The sequence below is a fragment of the Camelus bactrianus genome, chromosome 16 (genome assembly GCF_048773025.1).
Source record: "Camelus bactrianus isolate YW-2024 breed Bactrian camel chromosome 16, ASM4877302v1, whole genome shotgun sequence".
NCBI classification, from domain to species: domain Eukaryota; kingdom Metazoa; phylum Chordata; class Mammalia; order Artiodactyla; family Camelidae; genus Camelus; species Camelus bactrianus.
In genome coordinates, this window is record NC_133554.1 from 32,895,027 (window position 1) to 32,917,738 (window position 22,712).

The following is a 22,712-nucleotide window of genomic DNA, read 5'->3' on the forward strand; positions in this document are numbered from 1 at the left end:
TCAGAAAACTTCTTGCTTTTTAGCCGAAGGTATCTGCACATACAGAGTGAAAAAACAAAGAAGAAAGAAGAAATCTAACTTACTCGTAGCTTCAATGATATAATATGGAAGATGGTAATTATTTATAACAAGATATTTAACAAGAACTCAGGTGTAGTTTTCTAGGAAAATCTCTTCTATCCTATACTTTGACAATGACCACGACATTCCAAAAGACCCTCTCTGACACCTCCTTTTAGCTACAAAGTCAAATTTTTGTAATTTCTATATTATAATGTTATTAACTGTAACCACCTAGGAAATCAGTCATTTCAATTTCCCTAATTTTAACACTAAAAGAAAGAATACAAAATCTTAAACTGGTTAATAGATTTGAATTAACAAATAATTTTTCTAAAATGAATCTTTTTCCAAAAGCCAAGTAAAGATCTATCTCTAAGTAAGAAAGCTACACTTAAAAGAGGTTTGTGAAAGTATATACATTTAATTTTAAATCAATAGTCAAAGAATGTATATTTAAAAGCAGTCACAATTTTTTGGTGACCAAACCCACTGAAATATATATGGTAGTAAATAGCACAGATACAATAACTAAGGGATTTTTCTGCACCTCTACTCATAAAGAATGTTCCAAAGTTATTACGAAAATCCACAATTTAGTCGATCTTATGAAAAGTGCAGGCTTAATGTGAAAAAAATCAGATCAAGCAGTTGCCTGAGAAACCTGACACAGATCAGGAAATAGGGGTATATAAGATCACCTAATCTGATTACAAATAAATTTCAAAAACATTATGTCAAATTACTGTTTTTATAAAGGTATAAAAATTAGACTATTCTTATGAAGATCCATAAATGCTTACTTATTAAGAGATTTCATCTTTAGGTTTGTTAAATTTTGTCTTCAGATGCACAGAGGAATGTCAATACTAAAAATTAATAAATAGCTGAGATTAAAATTTTATTCACAAATGTTAACGGAGAAGCACAAAAAGTGAATTAATTTCCCTATTTGAAAAAAATAACAACGATCATCCCTTCAAGTGGGGGAGAAAAAAAGAGAATCAGTCAAAACTACCAGTTTTCTATTTAATATTTAAATCATTATAATATTCTCACTTATTTCACCTGTGACCAAACTCTTTTCATTTTGTTCTTCTATCTATGCCATTCTCTTGCAATTCTTCAATTAGTGTAATATTTAATATTCTCTTCTGGAAAAAAATATTTGATATTAAAAAAGCATGGTCTCAAATTTATCTCTAGTGTTCTCAGAATTCGTTAGAATATGACTTGAGCATAAAGACAATCTACCTTCACCATTACTCAAGTTTTTCAAGTAGCTTAAAATAAAAAACTACTTAGAAACAGTGTCTATTTTAGTCTTTTCACTTCCTGGATTGCTGTGTTAGGCATATTAATAGCAACTCTTCATTGGTTCTTGTCTATAGATCAGTTATTCTAAGACAGAACAGAAGTGCTACTTTTAGTGGCCTACTAGAAAAACAAACATAATTTTGTGCTACATGTAGAATTTTTTTCTATAGGCAAGACACATGAAATCATTTGTATGCCAGTTCAGTCTTCCCTTCATCTGTTTGCTAATTACTAGTCATTAATGTATATCTAAAATTCATCTACCATAGAAGGAAAGCTACAATAATAAATTATAAAATGGGTAAAATTAATTTGTTATAGGAGATATAGGATATCTGTTTAAATCTGTTAGAAATGCTAATAAGTATTCATTTATAATGGCAAAGAAAAAGTATCTGCAAATTTGGTTTAAAGTTCATGTCAAAACCTCCCTTATTTACCTATTTAGGAACATATACTCCTCAAGATTACGGTTTTATTTGTCTTCTTCCTGACTTGGGTAATAGGAATATACTGAAATAATTGTTGTAAGAAAGTACTATCTTTTAGGTTTTAGGGCATTAATAAAATAAAAGAACAGGAGTTTCTCAGATACGAGTGTGTATATATGCTGGGATATATATATATATATAATTTTTACATGTGATAATATGTAATTTTTAAATCATTGGATTCATTCCAAACACTCAACACGTTGAGAACTTATGTATCTTAGCCTTCGTCTTTCAACTGAAACAATCCAGAAAAGCTAAAAAAGTAGTATTTTTTTCCACCACAAGAGGGGGCTAGAGAATTCTGATCTCTTCTAAGGTCTATAAAACCCTCTTAACTGCTACTTTATAGACATTCAATTACAACAGGCCATAATACATTAAGGCATTAAAATACACATATATCCCAACATATGCCAAAGCAAGCACTACACTGGCATGCCCACCAGATGATCACCAACACCAACATCAAGTAAACACTTAGGCATTTTCTAATGGTTTATATGAGGTTTTACACTTTAGAGCTTGCTTCCCCAAAAGGCAGCTCTCTTGGTTAGGTGATCTCCTTGGAATGGAAAAGATCAAGGAATGTGATAAAATACTCAAGAACTGGAGAGTATGACAGGGGCAGAGTGAAGTAAGGATTAAGAGAACTGAAATTTATGCAGTTTGGAAAAGTGAAGACTCTGGGGATAAATGTTCACAGTCTTTAAATACCTTCTAAAGGTAACAATATAAATGAATTAGGGGAATTATTCAGTCTTGGAAGATGGTATAGAAAAGAGCAATGACCTGAAACTAAGGAAGGAAAAGTTTAGGTTAGACATGAAGAATAAATTAGTAATAATAGTTGGGCGGGAAAGATGTCCTGCAAAGGAAGGATACAGAGCATAATGGCTATATTTGATAATTAATTAAATGAGATATTAGTAAGAATGATGTGAATTCATTAGAAGGGCTAGATTAGATAACTCAAGTGATTTTTTTTCCTAAGCTGTGACAATCTCTAGGCCCAACTATGTTCTTGGACATTCATAAATGTCTTTCAGCGATGATAATGGTCATTTGTAGAGAGAGCGCTCATGATCCCAGTTAACCCTATGTTTTTTTTTTATTTCTTAAGCAATTAAAAAAAAGAAGTTAAAAAAAAAGAAACCTTATTTTTTTTGATTAAAACAAAATCTGGAGTACTATTATGAAATAACATAATTATAAAGTTAACCACGACAATAATGTTTATCTCTTGGAGCAAATATTTCATTAAAAATACCATACCATATAAGCTATAGCCTAACAGTTTATAGAAATGGACCTGCAAATAATTGGATAAAGGCTTTTATAAGTGAAAACTTTCCATGAAGGATCAACTCCCCTATAAATCCCAATTTTACAAGCCAGAGAAACCACTTTGTATAATCTTTCTTTCTCACTAGACTAATGTATCTGGGTTTAAGTTACTTAGGGCCCAACACAAAAACGACAATTGCTTAAAGTCAGAAAGGCAATCTAGAGCATAAGCGTAATTATAGTTTGTGAATTCAACAATCTTTCTCTAGTACACAATAATATTCTAGATTAACAGGTGCTTCAGTATTGTTTTAAACAGCATTACTAACATTTACTTTATACTTGAAAAGTCAGAGTTCTATGACAGGGCAAAAGAATTTATGGCTAGTAGAAAAACAAAGATCACCAAAGCATGAAAAATGACATACACACACACACACACACACACACTCTTAATATATATGTATGCTTTATGGACACATATATAAAGCATACATATATATTAAGTATAAATATTAATTTATACTTATGTAAATTAAGTATATGTGTCTATATACTAGGCCTGAAAGTTTTATGCCTAAACAAAATTCCTTCACATTTAAGTGAATATTAAACTTTGAGATATAAAAATGGTCAGTAGTTTTGAAGCTTGAGGAAGGATGGTCTGGTAGTTAAAAATCATACCTGAGAATCCAGAACTCTAAACTTTAGACATGAGTGCCCTAGGTAAGGCAGCTAATCCTCAGGTGATTCAGTGTTTATCTATAAGGCATATGCTATGTTTAATTATAACGTACTTATAGATTCTAAGAACAAAGTAATTAAGCACCGAATATAAGATTTTCTAAGAAACAGCACGCAAAGATATATAACCCCTCCTCACCTGGGACTGATTTATGTATCATTCAGACAGATATATTACATTAGCAACTAAAATGTGGCATATCATTATACCACCACTGTAATGACCACACTAAAAACTTCAAAAATTATATACTAGAACTTTCATATTACCATTACACTTATTGCCTAGTTTAGAATTTGGAGAGAAACGAAGAATACTTGAGGCAATATGAAAAAGCTAAATTTCATCTGCCAAGTCACTCGCTTAAAAATCAACTATTTGTGCTTAAAAATGGCCATTGTTATTTCACTACTAATTATAGTGGAAGCTCAATAAATGTTTGACATTTCAAAGAATGGACTTTTGCTCATACTCTCAGCCTGGAAAAGACTTCTAAAAACACTTTGGCCACAGCACAGGCCAAATATTATCTTGAATTTCTTCCAAACTACTGCAAGTCCAAGCAATTTTTTTTCCCCTGAAAACTCAGTCCCTGATAATCAGCACTTATATACCATATACTTCACTGTGGGGGTGTCTAATCTTCTCTCTTCCACTAGATTATTTACTCACTGCAGAAAAGAACCACATCTTATTCCTCTTTGTATCCTCCACAAAACCTCTAAATGTATGATTGAATAAGGGCATTCAATATAGGTATTCAATAACTAACTCTTCATTGGCAGTATATTAAAGTCTATAATGTGGTCGAAAGGGCCAAAAAAAAGATAACTAATTAGTTCCATGTCAAATCAATTCAGAAACTTATTTTATGTTATTCACAATTATAATCATTAGCTTTCATGGAGCCCTTTGAAATTCTCTACAAAATACACAGCTCCCAAATCATTTTGGGAAGAAGATAAGAACATACATAAGCCAGAGAGACACACATGTCTGAAGGACTTGACTGAAACTTGTGAAAAATAGCTTGAGACCACAGTCAGGCCTCCTGCAAAGTTGTTCAGGTCTGCACTGAAAAGCATGCTGAGATTATGCAGGTGAGGGGAGGCAGAGTAGGGGTCAGGGGAGGCCATGCCCAGGGAGGTAGCCTTGGGTTTCCGTTCTGACTCTGTTTTGCTAGCCATAGGACCTAGGTACTTAGCCTTTTTAAAATGTAGTTTCCTCTTGGTAAAACAGAGATTAGATTAGGTGACTACCAAGTCTCTTAATGCCATGGTTTTATACTAAAACTTGGGTTAAATTTGCAAGGAGGTTTTTCTAGTAAAATAAACAGTATGGAAGATATCCAGCCATCAACACATGTGAGAATACTTTACTGGGTGCTGGACGGAAGGTGAGAGTTTAAACACGCACTAAGAGCCCAACACACTGGGCTGAGGAATGAAAAATGGGTAGTTCATAGACAGATAATTGTTATTGTTTTTTTATTCTTCACAAAACATGTATAATCCTTGGTAATCATTTGTTTAAGTTATATAAATTACTGTCAACTTTGAAACCCAGTTTGTCATCTTCATCTGTGATTTATACCAACCTATATAAATGACATGATGTCTTAGATCTAATAAGACATTTATCTTCATGAAGGAGGCCACTGCCATCCTGAGTGACAGCTTACTTACCCTTATCACAGTTAACTCAACATCGAGTCCTTAATTTCTCCCAGTGATCTGAAATCTGATGGACTCACCTGAAGCCAACTGAAACTTGTTCAGAAATCTACCATGCTCATAAAAGTATGTGTTTTATAATAGGAATTTGTTCTTCAGTCACCAAAACACAGATGTGAAAACCAGTTTTTGTTCTTCCACAGTGTGCACTCTAAACACACAGACATAAGTTCTGTTAGGGTTGACAGGAGTCATGTGCCTTTATTAAAGAAAAATATACCTGCAAGCAACAAAGACGAAAGCAAGTGTCTGAAGAATAAAAGGAGAATGAGATAAATGATTGTTTGAATGCATGTATGTTTATTTACATGTTTATATATGAGAGGGACTATCTTGAGTCACTTTCATTATCATTATATCATAGAATAAAAAGAAACTAACATCTCTAAATATGTTCATATAGTTAGTTTACGTAATTTAAGAAAAATACACAAGAAGAAAGTAATTGGCTCTACCCTATCAGCGAGAAGGAAGCAAGTGGCTTGCTGTTTTTAGTCCATTAACTCTTTCATCCTACTAGGGAACCAATGACTGAGCCAGCAATAGGCTTCTAACATTCCAAGTAAAGCAGCCATAAAACACGCACATTTTCCTCTAAAGTTGTCAGTAGTATTCAGCCTAAAAGTTAACCTGATCAGAGAGGTCACTTAACCGCTAATCATTGCACCATTAATTCACACACCTCAGTAAAAACACTGTTAAAAAGTGCAGTTTTATTTATTCTGTGAAACAATATAATTAATACACTAAAATCAGGCCTTATAACAACTTAGAGCAATGAGGGTCTCAGACTGGCCTGTGAACAAACGTTTTTTAATCCTCATTGAGTATAAAGTCTATTGGGGGTGTTATAAGCAGATTAGACGGCAAAACTAGCTTAATTAGTGGAAGTTCTAGGGATAGGATTTCATGTCAATAAGAAGAAATCTTTTTAAACAATTAGAGTTCTTTACAAGTATCTAAAACATGACCTTGAAAATGTAAGACAAAACAGGGAAAAATGGATAAATCTACAGCTCTAACTGGAGATGTTATCATAAGTCTTTTGGCAGATAAAAAAAAAATCTAGGATACAAAAGATTTAAAGAATACTATTTACAAGTATAGAAATAGTAAGAGTGTATTCAATAAACACTTCAGGAACACACATAGCACATAAGCATAAACTGATCATTACTAGGCCACAAAAGAAATCTCAGTAAAGTCTAAAGAACCTAAATAATATTGATTATGTTCTTAGACTATTATGTAATAAAATTAGAAGTCAAAATTTAAAAGCAGATTTAAAAATCCCCAGAAACTAAAACAAAACAAATCAAAACAAAAAACCAGGAAAAAGCACACAAAAATGCTTCTAGATAACACATAGGTTAAAAAAGATAAGAGAAATTACAAAACACTTAGAATGAAATTATGAATTATAATGAAAATGGTACATACCAAATTTTGTACGATGTAGGTAAAGTAGTTTTTACAGGATAATTTTTAGCTTTGAATATATTTATTTTTTAAATAAATATTATAGTCAGTGAAATAAAAGCAGTAAGAGAATGATGTGCAAAGCCCATAAGAGTGGTAATTTCAGAGGACAAACACCCAGCTAATCAGAGCTCTTCAAAAAGCAGGTTTGGAATCTATTAGAATCCTACACCCAACCCTCACCTCCCAAAGATAAGGTATGTCATCCTTGGCCAAGTCATTTAATTTCTTTATCTGTAAAATGAGGACAACAGTTCCCTCCTCTCTGAGCTAGTCTGAGAATTAAGTGAGATAATCCATGAAAAGCACTTAGTACGGCATAGAAAGTGCTCAATAAAATGCTCCTGTTACTAGATGACCATCATCCTTTCCAACTCCCAGATTCCAGATTCTAACTTTGATACAAAGAAATTTAAGACATGCATGAATTCCAGCCACAAAAATCTAATCAATGTATTAGACCTTCATTTTAATTTCACAATAATAAAAGTTTTATTTAAAATATATTCTTCCTTTCCATTAGGGAAGATACTAAAATAATACCTTCTTCCTATTATTATTGGTATAGAAATAAAACAAACAGTGATTAACAAAAGCTTGTCTATTGCTATTCATAATATTAAATCCAAAAACTGAATTCTATTTCAGAACCAAATTGAAAACAGATAAATGTAAAAAAAAAAAAAAGTGCTAAAAATAAAGCCATAAAAAACTGATTTCTGTTTATTTTCAAAATATTCTATATGTTTTTTAATGTACTTTTCAGAAAAGGCATGGAGTTGAAAATGGCCACTATTGGTACATTAACAGGTCTGCAATTTCTTTTAAATCAAGTAGCATATAATAAACTGATCAATAACAGGCAATAGCACTTATTCATTTTTATTCTTCTCTAATGATGGTTATAGGTCTTTATTTTTCCAATTCTATTTTTCATTTTGCTGGAGAATAAGAACGTTTTCTAACCTTTAATATTCTGATGTAAAAATAAGTTCTAAAAACATTCTCACTTCTTAGATATATCTGCCCAATACCATTCATTCCCTTTTCTTTAGTTAGAATGCAGTAAAATATATTATACATAATCCATTATTACAGATTTTAGGTTTCTTCCTCTTATAAAATGATTTTATTTTTTCTTTTTCTTCCAGAAGGAGTCACTATACCCTTCTCTAGAACAATCACTTTCCCTAACCCATCTTTAAAAAAACGTATGTACATGGGAGGTTCTTCATTATACTAATGAAATAAATTTATAGACACGTTAAAATTCATTGTATATTTTAGATGATGAAAGTAATCAGATCATACATAATTGGCTATTTTTTTTGTATAGCTATTGTATTTAGTGTTTCATACTAATTTTTTTCCTTCAATATAGTAGAAACTATTTCTAGGTCTAGAAATCTAAGTGTTATCACTTATTAGCAAGTTTTCACTTCTGATGGTAGAGTTATGCTCATGTTTGTGGGTGTCTCTCAATAGGCTGTACAGCCTGACAGTCCCAGACTGAGGGCATTTACAAAGGAAAAGGAGAAGGGATTGTGACTAGGTAGCAACATGCTCTCATTTTTATGCATGGTTTAGCCTGTAACCTTGGTTTTCATTTTTTGCTGTGCACCTGGCTAGGTTTCTATATTCTTCTAGATCTCTTTGTAGTTTCCACAAAAGCACGACCCATACACGACATGCACCATGGTTATTGCTTCTCATCACTGAAGTTATGGGCGAATGGGTCAGACTGTGTGTCCTTTCATTACTGTACATTTAGGACACTGCTCTGGCTGGAGGCGGAAGGCAACAAAGCTGAAATATTTTAACAACGATCTTTCATTGTTCTAATAAGGATAAAAATTCCAGAAGTCTAAAATAATGTCACTACAAAGAAAGTTAAAGAATAACTTTTATTCCTAAAGGATCACTTTAGCTATCTTACCAGCAAATGAAGACACTGACTTTATATTTGTCCATTTGTCAACTTACTAATAGTGTGTTTTCCCAATGAGACAGTCAGTTCTGTGAGGACAGCGACTATGTTCGACTTTTTACTGCCTATTTCACTTACAGCTCAGCACAGTCCCTTGCTATTACCTTATAATATCTAAATAAGTACTTGCTAAAATAATGGATAAATAGCATATCAAGTGTTACTGTTCTCTATAATGGTGCAATCTAGTTAGGTAGGATGTAAAGTTTACTTAAAATTTTAACATCTTCATAAGATTCTCTTTAATTTCACAGGAAGTATATATATCTTTATTTTTCAGGGGAAGGAAACAAACATTTATTGTGCCCATTATGCATCAGGCACTCAGGTACTGTGTTAGGGTCAATGCTTTGCAGAAACTCATATGTAAACATTATCTCATCATCCTACAATCAAAATTTTAACACATAAACAAGTCTGTTCCTACCTCTGCCATTGATAGTGTGATTTTGGGAATTTTTTTTAACCTTTATGCACAGAACTGAAAATAAAAATCTATTAAGTAAAATATATTACTACTAACACAGTTAATTCCCCTCTTGTGGGGAACTATAATGGAACAAAGCTTCCACTTTGGAATTTTCCAGGTAATGGGTTTACTTCTTTCAAAGCTATTTCCTTTAATTTCAACTATTTTAATAATAATATTTTAAAACCTACTATATGTATCTGTATAGTCTTAACCAAAATATCTGGAATATGAATCCATCTTTTTTGATAACTCACATAACGATAGTGCTTTAAGGATAGCAGAATGGTTAAAAGCAGAGGTTCTAGAACCAGAGTGTGTAGGCGTAAATCCTGGTAATACTACTTAGCTGTGTGGTCTTAGATAAGTTAACTTCCCTGAGTCTCAGTTTCCTTATCTGTAAATTGAGGATAATCCTACTATCCACCTCTTAGGGCTGTTCTGAGGATTATATGGTGATACATGCAAAGTGCTTAGAATACAAATGCAAGGCATTATAGTAGGAGCTCAAAAAATGATAGCCAAAAAGTTTCACTGTATTAAGGTACTGAGCTCTTTGAGGAGAGTTTGTTCCATTTCTCTCCACAGTTCAATATGGTCCCAGACTGCTACTTCTTTTAGTTTGTATATAAATTTTGTTTTATTTATATATTTTGTTTTTGTATAGATTTTAAATTATTTTCCTGTTTCTTTCCTCAATGTTATTTGTTAATTAATGACTTTACGGTACTTTTCCCTCTAATTGGATGCTTTACTGTGGGCTGAGAAATCAAAACATTGTAATGGCTAGACATTTGTAAGAAGAGGAATCCCCAGTGAGGGCCTCAGGGGCTTTCCCAAGAATAAGGTACATAAATGTTAACCTGGGACTCAGAAACATCTATTTCCATTTAGAAGTCTTTCTGGTTTACTTATTGTGTTCTCAGCTGTGTTTGGAGAAGCTGGAAATACCAAATACCAAGTAAGTGACCTATGGATTAATGAAGTACTATTGTTCTAATGCTGTCAAGCATTAGATTGATCAAAAACAAATGAAAGGTTGGGTTTTTTTTTTTTAATGCTTTGCACTGTTAATTTTCTACAATTATTAATCAGCTACCAAGGTAATTATTAAACTTTCAATCCAAACAATGTTTTTGGTGTAATACCTGAACCAATAAACAGATCTCACTACGAGGTTCAATTCTAAACTTTGGGTGTTATTAATCGTGGTGGTATACAAAGCTCAAGCAAAAATAACCGCTTCTGTGTGACTGAATCTACAGCTCTCATTCAGTGGTTATGTATTCAATGAAAGGGAGAAAATATGAATCACCAAAAGGGCTAAATGAAGTAAGAATTAATGGATAAATTAAAAAGAGAAGAGGATATAGGGATTACGAATGCTTGGAAAATGCCAAAGTTGGAGGGAAATTTGGAAGAAAAATAAATAGAAAGATCACAGACTAATAATGAAAAATAAAGAGTAATTTACCAACTTTACTCCCAATCCCTAAGTGAATAATATGCTTCCAATTTAATATTCAGTTTAGTAGCATCTCTACCTTTTTCCCCCCACTGCAGAGGCACAAGAGAGACTTTGATAAGATAACCATGTGCATCAGTGATGATCAAACCTTCTGTTCAAGTGGCCAGATGCCAGAAAAGACACAGTGAAACTCCACTCCCGGGATGTCTGAGCCTGAGCCAGAAACTGGCAGCCACGAGGCCATTATTTTTATATTCATGTATCTTTGTATCTTAAAAATTCATATATATTTTGCATTACATATCAATGTGTTTTTAATATAAAAATAATGTTCATAACAGTTGAATTATTTAACTCCTCTCATTCTCAAACTCAAATAAAATAGATGCTCCAGGAAGATTTGCATTGTGGTTCTTGTGGCTTCCCCTTCCCCTTGAACAACACCAATATGGTTAAGAGCATGTGAAAGCATTTGTAAAAATGATATCTTATTATAATATGATACGCTCAAGGGTCTCAAATAATCCACAATAAAGCAATAATTCAATAATCATTAAATGAAAGCTCTAATTCTCACGAAACTCAGTGAAGCTAAGAAATCTGAAAGACTGGTAAGCTGGGCCCTGCAATCTTAAAATGCCCTCTTAGCTTTCCAGCTACAGTTCTTACAAAAAGGTCAATAATGATGTCTTCCTGCTCCAATATGGAATTAGTGTTTCCGTAAATACATTAACTTTAGAAGTACTGAATTACCTAGGAGGATCAGCACCACAATGAAACAAATAGTTGCTCTTTGCAAACTAATGATTACCAATACAGAGAACCCTGTGAAGGCTGCTTGATTCAGTATGACCAAAGGCAAAGACACCAGGACAATAGTACAAAGTATGGTCACCCTAAAGCCAGGAAGATGACACTCACCATCATCCTGATAATCTGACAAAAAAGGTGCATCTGATGTGAGAGACGGGCCATGAGGTCCACTGTGATTATCATCAGAGCTGTCCTGTCCAAGGTAATTTTCAGCGTGGTCTCCTCCTGAGGGCCCAAAGGAAAGAAAAGAAGGTCATATTTTTGATACCTTTATAAAGGTCTTCATAGATTCCTTCTGTTATTCAAATATACCAGATATACCAAAAAGATATGTCTTTTACTTGATGGATATGGCCACTATCCATTAACATAAGAGAAACATATAAATATATTCAAGAACCAACCTATCTGGATGGGAAATTTTCCATTCAACTAATTAGAACTTAGAATCTGTTAGTTAGCTTAGAGTGAGGAGACCTCTTGCTACCAGAGGGAAATTTCTCCATCACACTTAAAATGAAAACATTGCTAAATAAATACATAAAACTTATATATACTATGTCTCCATTAATTACAACTTTTACCCTGAATGCCTCTATTTCCAAATGAAAGAGAATAAATTACATAAAAGGTTAAACTTTTATACATAATATAATATAGCAAGGTCAATATTCTTTCCTTCTCTGAAAAATAAGGGAAGTAAAATTAGAGAGAATCTGGACTATTCTAGTTTAAATCACTACTTTTTTTGCAATCTTAAGGAAGTTTCCTCTTTATAATTCTAGTTTACAGCCTATGCAACCAACCTCTTAGGAATTCTAAAAGCCTTAAGAAGGTAATATTTGTTCTGTAAAATGGCTTTGATGAAAGGTAATGTATATACAATACTGAATTATGCAATTAAAACAATGCTAATCCCTTTTGGGTGTTTTCAACATACATTGGATTATATTTTGTATAAGTGGCCCATACTATTATGATACTTTAAAAGGTTTAGATGGAAGATGTTAGCTCATTCAGAAACCAGAAGAAAAGGCTCTGCACTGCAAATGGCTTTCCTTAAAATCCCCCAAACAGAGGTACAGTCTGCTGATAAAAGGACACCAACAGCTGCTCAGTTCATTTCACAAACATGAAAAGGGGATTTTCAACTGAATTTAATATTATCTCAAATACTAATTTCCAAAGGAAATCGCCAATGCTAATCTCAGTAAACAACTGTAGAGTTTTGGCCCTGGATTTCAACTAGGGAGCAGTGAAACCAAACAGCCTACATAGAATCTGTATTGCCTCACTTTAAAAGTTTATTTCCTACAATTAAACTAGAAGGATAGGGAGGATATAAAATGATTAAAAGTGAATCGCTGTAGCCTTCTCTTTCCATAAATTAGATGATTATATCTAGACTCTTCTATGGATGCTCAATGGTAGGTAGACGTCCATAAGAGAGTTGAACATCTGCAGATATAGGACTTCAAAAATAAACTAAGGAGTTTATTGTGGAGAAGAAAAGTAAAATTAAAACAAACAAATAAACAACCTCACACAACAGTCACTGGCTGGAGCCAGAAGAAATGCTCTCCTTTCCTAGGTAACTTGATCAGGATACAAAGCTTACAGTTATGCTTAAAGTAGTACTGTGAAATTTCTACTATAAGCAGAAAAATCCTTAAATACTGAACTGGGAGTTAAAATACTCAAATCTACATCATTGCAAATCCACTGAAATTACATTATCAAGATAACCTAAATGGACTGCCTGGCAGTGAGGTTAAAGGAATTAAAAATCTTTGAACCAAAGCAAAATCCATTTAAAAAAAAATTGTAGTTTGGGTTGCCAAGTAAAATTTAACATTTGTAGCATATACTAAACATTACTTAGCAACTATCACTCTAGACTCAAAGTTTTCTGCTTGCTTCAGAAATTTGACAAATTTACTCTTAGATGTAGCATTCCAGGATGTAAAAAAAAAAAAAAAAAGCAGATCAGGAGAGGCTTTGTTTTGTTCTGTTTTTTTTTTTAATGAACTTTTTATTTTGGAATAGTTTAAAATTTATTATAAGTATTGCAAATAATGTACAGAGAGTTCCTATATACTATTCAACCAGTTTCCCCCAATGGCAACTTGTTACATAACTAGCGTATATCTGTCAAAACCAAGAAATTCACATTGGTATATTGCTATTAACTAAACTACAGACTTAATTGGATTTTACTGGTTCTTTTCACCAGTGTTTTTCTGTTCCAGGATCCAATACAGTTGCATTCAGAGCTTCTGTTTTTAAAGTCTTACCCAAAATATCTGTCTGGATTTTGCATCTGATTTACTAACTTCAGAAGGAAAAGTCACTTCCAGTGATTTCTATAGTTTCTGAATATAGTTACCCAAGGTGGGCTTTTAACAGCCACTCCTGTGCCAAACACAAGACCATATCTCCGTAAAGTACACAACAACCAAGGTATATAACTCAATGCAGCAAAAACAGAGCCTAGGTCAGTACTAAAAAAGGCTGCAAGGAAAACATTTAAAAATATGTTTTACATCTTAGTGTAATTAGTTCCTGATGATGGAAATGTTGCTATAAGTGTTTTTAGTGTCATATCAAGTGGCCCAACTCCCTTGGGCACACACAGAAAAAAGCCTATGACACTATATGAATAGACACTCCCTTGTAATTAAAATGATTACAACTGCTCAAGATGCATGGGTGAAAAATTTTATAGATGAATCAGCAATTACTGTGATCATTTTGGGTTTGTTGAAGTTTAGAACATCATTTTTCCTTAAAACATAATTGCAAGTGATCTCTGGATTCATCTATAGCTCTTACAATCATAGTTCCAAATGGCCACAACTGTAGTCCAGTGGGATCAGACATAAATGATCACAATCTACAGTGACAGACATTTCCACCCAGCAGCTCTACAATTAGGGCTTAGAACTCCATCTGCTTAGAGTGGCTTTCTTGCAAGCAAGACCCCTTGCCACTAGAGACACACTTTCCCATTGCAACTCACTCAGAATCAATATATTTCTATACAGATATATATTCTAACACACAATATCTCCATTAATCACATCCACTACCTCCAGTCCCTTCCCTTTGTATTTCTAAACAAGATCTGGGGGAACTATATCAAGCGTTCACCTGCTATTAGCTGGTAATTTGCTCCTCTGTCCTAAGTGTCATAAGAATTGGGCGCCAGATACACTCCTTAGTATATTCAATGGCAGGTTCTCCACCGAGTACTGTGCTGAGGGGCCTATAAGGAGGATGATTTCTCTATTGTTCTTTCCTTAAAGTCAAACTCAATTTCATTCATGCTCCGTAGAGTGGTAAGTTGGGAATTTCTGAGGGTTGGAGCAGAAAGATAAAGCAGCTTTGTGTCAGGTGTAAGGTAATTATTTGCTAGGGTTTCTGGTGCTATTTGTTTTTATTCCCTGTGTTTTCATTAACAGCTAATGAGTTTTCTGCCTTAATTCTGAAACAATAGCTTGGCCACTAGAAGTTGGCTTTTCTGCCATGGATTCAACCAGCTGTTGCTGCTCCATAAACTTTATGGAGAAGTGAATCAAACTGCTAAAAACTTTCATTTCCTAATTCAATTCCAAATAAAACAAGGGAAAAAATGAACCATGATGATGTTCCCCTTGTAACTATCTTGACTCACAGCAAACCCATCTGATGCTGAACTTGCAGGTACCATTTAGGGGCCAAAACAGGCCACAGTGATAATTTTACCAGAGAAATAAGAAAGAAGGAAAGAAAAAAGACAGAAAGCAGTTTAAACATAAAAAATGAGAATAACAAATAGATAAAACATACATATATGTTTGCTTATTCAGTAGGTAAAGGCTCAGTTTTTTTTACATTAGTATAAAGTCATCATCTTTTACTTTTCTTCTAATTAATTATGAGCTATATTATAAAGAATTTATTCATACCTGCAACCAACTATTTGTACAGAGTGCTTCAAAATTTTCTAGGGTTTTGCTATTCACCAAGTATCTTTGGATAATGTAAGGAAATTGAAATCAATGTAAAATTGCCTCCTTTTTTTGGTTTTCATTTTTATTATTGCCATTGGAAGGGAATACATGACTTCTGACTCTATTTAATATTTAAGAACACATGAGACACACAGCTCCTTCTTTAAACTAATAAATCCTAAATAAAATGCTACAAATAAAGGTCCCTGATCCAAATCCAGTTAGTTTTCATGCTTGAGAGCATTAAGATTGCCAGATTTTCATGGACCAATTTACTAGGAATGCTGCTCACTATAGTTTGTGATCATTTATGTCTGATCCTGCTAAGGTAAGATTAGCAAAACTGCAGCTTATTATTCCTTATTATAACCACTCACTTAAGTTATTGAATATAACACCAACTAAAGAAATATGTTGGGTACATATGTGCCCATATATATGAAATGTTATTCACATGTAAACATATTACGGAGCACATCTGTAACACCAAAGCTAAAGTTCTGTCAGCATTTCCGTCATAAATTAGATACCATTTTGCACATACTCATGCACTAGAAAATGTATGGTGTTTCCCACAGAACATCTTAGAGGCTTCACCGATTTCTAAATATCCATCTGGATTTGCGTGGTTAGTTCTTGTGATTAATCCATGTGTAGTGAAGGTCTCAAATTCTTCTATGTTCTATACAGTCTGACCCACTGCCCATCTTTTTCCCCCCCTCTCCTACATCTAGTCATAACTCAATGTATAAATATTCTTTTCCCCCCAAGGCCCTGGCAGTGAGTATAACAGTACTGAATGTCATTAAGTCTACAGAACAAATGATGGGCCAGGTAAAGAAAGCTTCCATTTATCATTCTTTTAAAAAGTTGCTCCAACTGAATCTTGAATGTATAAGAAATAAATTGAGCCTAAGACTAAGTTTTTTAGCTTTGGATACTGTTTACTAATTGTATAATCATGCTAACAATAACAGACATCTTAAGAAACTTTAGGGACCTCATTTGCAGAGAGTAGCAGTCTAAATGGTAAGAAATGCAACCGAATTGATTAGACGGTTATAGCAGTCACTACGCCTATGAATCCAACAGCCAAAAGGACAGCATAGCTTAATAATATTTACAAAATGAGCTACATCTGACAGTGGGGGGCTGGACAGGAAAATGCCCAGGGGAGCCAATAGAAAAGTTCTTTTTTCCCTCCTTCCTTTAAAAAAAAAAGGGTCCTGTCTGATGTAGTTTTTCATTTTGACCAGTAGGGTGGGCTGCAGTGTGTAGCATCATCCCAGTTCTTCAAAAAGAAAAAAAAAAAAGGTAGCCACCCTGTGAACACTTCTGCTCCTTCCCCTCCCCCCTCGAAAATGCTGAGATTTTTAACCCTTCTTAGGTGTCACATAAAGGCATAACTTCTGGACATTAACAAACTGGAGGGCTGACAGCAACAAATATAAACCAGATAATTGTATACGTGACAACGCACACTTCATAAATTACAGCTTGTCAGCAATCATTTTGGCTCTACACTAACACATTCCATCTACTACTGCTGCTGTTCAACTGGTACTAAAATGGAACCTGCTGAGTTAGAATATTTTCAATAGTAATGAGATTTTGACATAATTCAAAACATGTAAATACAGGTATTTCGTAGTATGTGGATAAATATACTGTAAAATGAATGCATTTATCATATAGCAACTAGGCAATCATAACCTGGAATCATTGGCTAATAGTTCTGTTTTCCACTGACTGTATTCTCAGTGTTTAAATCTTATTATGAAGCCATTCAACTGAATTTTCAACATGTTCTGACTTACAGGAAAGAGTCAGCTATAGTAATAACAAAAAATATAATAGCTTACTGAACTTTTACTGGTTACAGGCCCTGGGTCAAGACCCTTCATGCACTATCCCATTTAATCCTCAGCATAATCTTATGATATATTATTAACCCAAAGCTGCAGATGAAGAAATTGAGACACAGAGATTACATAACCTACCCAAAGTCATACAAGTGACTCATACCTGGCAGGGCCAGGCTTTGACCCCAGCTTGTCTGATTACTAAGCTCTTGTTCTGACCCACTGGGCTGCACAGTCTCCAAATCTGCACGCTTTATAAATTACAGTCATTACTCAAGGCACAGGATACTGAATGACAGCCAATAACTTGGATTTATGGCATGTGCTATTAATTAGTACTTTTTTTTTTTACTTCAGTAAAGTAAACCTATAATCAAAAGTATAAATTATTATAAATATTAGTAATACTAGTAGTCACATTAGGCATGGAACTAACAGATGAGGCCAAATGTTGATCCAATTCACAGGTTCAAATTTACTGTAGTAGTATTGTTGCAGTGATTTAAAAAAAAATACCACTTCTTAGCATAAATTTCATGCTTACCAAATTTAACACAACACTTTGGGTTTACTTAGAGCAAAATATTGAATTTTTCCCATCACTTTCTTGTTGGTTTTATTGGACCCTGGATATTTTGACACTGCTTCATAGAAAATGAGCCAGCGTGTTCCACGTGCAAATATACCTTTGACCTGGCTTAGTTAAAGAATGCATTTCCTTTCTGGCACCATCATGCTTCCAATCTCACAGTAGGAAAATTCTTCAAAAATACGTAGTTAGCCATAAATGTAGCAATTTTATTACTATTGGTTTATCTTGCTCTCTCTTCTCCTCTTATCCTTTCCTTTCTCTGAAATAACAAATTATAGTAGACCTTCCTGCCCTGACACCTTCTAGGATCTATCATACCCCAATCAGTTTACAACACTACTTCTTCTTGAGAGGAACTATAAAGCCAGTTGTAATTCCAGTATCTTCTCCTAAAGAAGAATGGGACTACATGAGCTACAGGCTACAGGTAGATAAAAGAAAAGTTTTACAAAAGATCAAGGAGTAAAAATAAAAACAACACATAATAAAGAATGGATTGTGGGTGAGATCAGCAGGCCTGAAAATGTAAAACAGCTTTTAACATACTGAAGAGAAGGTGAGTTTCTTTGTGAGTCATATAGACCTCCAGTACCACTAGAGCTGTAAAGGCCAAGGGTGACGAGATTCAGCCTCCCTGTGCCCCACTCCACCCCAAACAAGAACTCCTTTCATGTGTGAAAATAACATGTGTGTAATAACGTCAACAACCAAAATCTCTTACCATCCACAATTCTGTTCAATGTTTGGTCCCTTTTGGAAAAGGAGTTTCACGTGGAAAATTATCTCCTTATATTTAAAACTTATTTTTCCTTTTTATTGGGGTACCACTAATACAAGGAAAGTGCACAAATCTTAAGGAAAGTGGTATCGTCTTTCGAGTTTAGGAGAATACCTTTTAGGGGATGAACTGTGATCAAGAACTTTCTCGGGCTGGTACAAGTGCGTTAAACACATGTCAGCTGACAGGGACAGGTAGGTTCAAAGATTGGTTCTTCTACTCTTTGCGTCACAAGAGTTAGCTGTAACTGGAAACTTTATTTTACACACCATATAAATCCCCTTGTCCATGACTTAGCACTTCTTTTCCTGTGTTAGTGATACTTCAGCCATCCTGGGAAATGACAACTATTAAACAAGTTTGTGAAAGAAGTATGTGTTGATGGGAAGCAGAGTGAAAAACGAACGCTTTATAATAGAATCAGTTCAACCATCACATTATTCAGCCTCCAAATATCAAACAAATTCACCAGGCTTTAAGTCTAAGGGCTTACTCACAAAGAGTTTTAAGCAGAAACCCAAGAAATTTTATATTCAAATTAACCACATATTTCTCTCAATACTTCGTGTCTAGAACATGAAAATTCATCAGAGTCAGAATTCCTGAAGTAGATTAATTCTTAGGCCAAGATTCTATGTTCAGTAACTACTTACCCGGTTTTCTGTGTTGGTCCAAGGATAATTCTATCTAAGAGAAATACTTTATAAGTGTTTTTTTCTCAACAAAAGTTTCCAGGCTAAATAAAATAAACTTAAATCAGTCATTCACTTATCAATTACTTTATTTTCTTTGCCATCTACATAATGATAAAGAATCAGAAGTTCTATAAACTCTTAATTACCACACATGGAAAAAAGGAAGACTGGGGCAGGGTTAAAAATGTATTCTTTACCAGTTATCATGAGTATTATATGATACTATTTTATTATTTATTTTAAAATTCACTTTTAAGTAATGCCAACTCAACACACCTATGTACTACTGGTTCTCAAACACTAAACAACACAGAATTCTGCTATTTTATACCATCAGCAGGGTCTTCTCTATAAATTCATATGTAAAAATAAACAAATTAAGAAGGAAAAAAGTGAGTAGATATAAACCACCAAATCATGCTTCTACTGAAAAAGAGCTACTGTGTTAAATCAGGTTTTTTGTACGATTCTTTTTCTGCCCAATTCTATTGATCTATAATTGACATATAACATTGTATATTAGTTTTAGGGGTACAACGATGATTTGATACATGTATATATCAAGAAATGATTACTACACTAAGTTAAGTCAACATGCATCACCTCACATAGTTACAAATTTTCTTCTTAGGATGAGAACTTTTAAGATCTAGTCTCTTAGTAACTTTCAAATACACAATATAGTATTATTAATTACAGTAAGCTTTATTAAATAAAAAAGTTAAGTATGCCCAGAGCAAAAATTTCAAACTTACAAGAAGGCATGTAATGAAAGCTCATCTTCCCTCCCTTCTCTTGGTTCTTCTCTCCAGATCAACCATTGTGATGTTTCTTGGGTGTTCTATGAATTTTCTGTCTAAATATAACAAGTATCTGTGAGGGTAGTATGTCTCTCACTCTCTTTTTTTTTTTTTTTAACAAATCGTAGCATTTGTCTTGTTCTGTATCCTGCTTTTCCTCCTAGTCATTTATCATGGAGGTTGCTCCATGTCAGCACAAATAGATTTATCTCATTTTTATTTTAACTAATTTTTAGCTAAAAAATAATACACATGGTGAAAATTCAAACAGTAGCAAAAGATATAAATAATGATGATTCTGTCTTGTACTCACACCAGCACCCCTCTTCAACAAGGCTACCACTGTTAATAGGTTCATGTATATCCTTCCAAAAATATTCTATACATAAATAAAAGCAAGCACACGTGCATGCATGTTTGTGCACACACATACGAACACATACACAGAAATTATACACTGTCCAAATTACCCTCTTCAGTTACCAATATGCCTTGGCGAGCTCTCCATGATATACATATATTCTTTTAACCTCTATGTAGTACTCCATTAAATGCATGTAATATACTTTAATTTAACTAGTCCCCTAGTGCTGAACATTTAGGCTGTCTGGAGTCTTTGCTATTCCAAACAACGCTATAAATGAACATCTTTGTGTATAATATATTGTGTAGGGAATACAGAAGGCTGCAGCTTCTAATTCAAATGATTTCTTTCACCTGCATGAAAGTCAGTTCTTTTTCTTATGTCTTGAGATCATGTGCTCCAGGATAGGACATTTACAAAACACATGAAAATCTTAGAAAAATTTTGAAGTTAAAAAGAAAAAAAGTGAATCCTTTTATTGAAAAAAATCTTACCCTCTTTGACAGTAGTTGCAAAACAGTGCATTAATTTAAAAATGCACTATTGTATTATTCCACTCTTTAAAAAAAAATCAACCAGTAGATGTATAGGAAGTAAAATATTTGAAAAGGTATCAAAGTCAGCAATTAACTTCAAAAACAACGTCTATGTATATCTGCCTTCTACAGATTAATTTGTATAAAATGTAGCAAATAAGGAAAGAGGGGAAAGGCCCAAAGGAAGTCAACTCACAAAAGCAGCTGTCAAGATTGTTGATGCTAAAAGGTTGGGCTAAAGCCAAAGGCAGGAGTATTTGTCCTGTGTACATTTCCCTCTATTAAATCCCCAAAAGACATGGAAAACATTCTGGAAGATTTCTTTTTAAAAAGTAGTATGAGTTAGGGTATTGTAGGTTCATAACCAACACTTGTGTTTATAAAATATTAGCATTCCAGGAATAGTGATAGAAAGATACTTAACAATAAATTACAAATATTGTAAATTCAGACTTTTTCTTACATTTGCAAACACATCATAAATTTTGGCTATGTTTCTTTGTATAAATCCTACTTGTGACTGTGCTAAAACCTTTTGGCATGAATGCAAAGAGTATTTTCATAAATAAAACTTACTAAAATCACTGTACACTCCATTAATTCAAAAACACTTCTCTTCAACTTCAAAGGGAAACCCTTCTCTCCATTTTTTTAGTGCTAAGACAGTGTTTCTTTGCTGCTTTAATGGTTTGCTTCTTGTAGTTGTCATAACTACATGCTGCGAGTATGTGATAGTAAGAGACGAGAAGTTAAGTGACATCCATGCTTCGATTCAACATGTCTCAGACATTACAGAGCAATAAGCTCATAAATCTAACCTCTGAAGTGCCTACCAATAAAAATTCTGCACATACATCCTTTAAATGAAAACTTCACAAATATATACATGGTGAGTTACATGGCCCTACACCAGGGGTTCAGCTGGAATGGAAGAATTTTATGTAAAGATACATGAAGTGTACATTATCTAATTTCCATACATGGATTTATTTGCATAGCCCTACTTTGAAACATAAAAATAATACCTGCTATAACTTCACAAAGTGCCTACCAAGTGGCAAGCACTCCTCTGAGTTCATCATCTCATTATAATTCATTACAACTCATAACTGTGAAGTAGATATTATTAGCAAGATTTTGTAGATGAGGAAGTTACTTGCCATAGCTCACAAAGCTTGTAAGTAGACGATCTGGGATTCAGACTGAGGTCTGATTTCAAAGCTCATGCTCTTTCCATCACAAAA

The 22,712-nt window shown here is 33.6% G+C and overlaps 1 protein-coding gene across 1 annotated transcript in view; it reads right to left on the reverse strand.

The window, feature by feature from the left end:
• SKAP1 (src kinase associated phosphoprotein 1) overlaps positions 1-22,712 on the reverse strand; it is a 255,383-nt gene that overhangs the window by 168,716 nt on the left and 63,955 nt on the right. Inside the window, exon 4 of the mRNA XM_074342968.1 lies at positions 11,958-12,074. Within this exon, the coding sequence (XP_074199069.1) occupies positions 11,958-12,074 (117 nt within the window). The remainder of the gene's footprint in view (positions 1-11,957; positions 12,075-22,712) is intronic.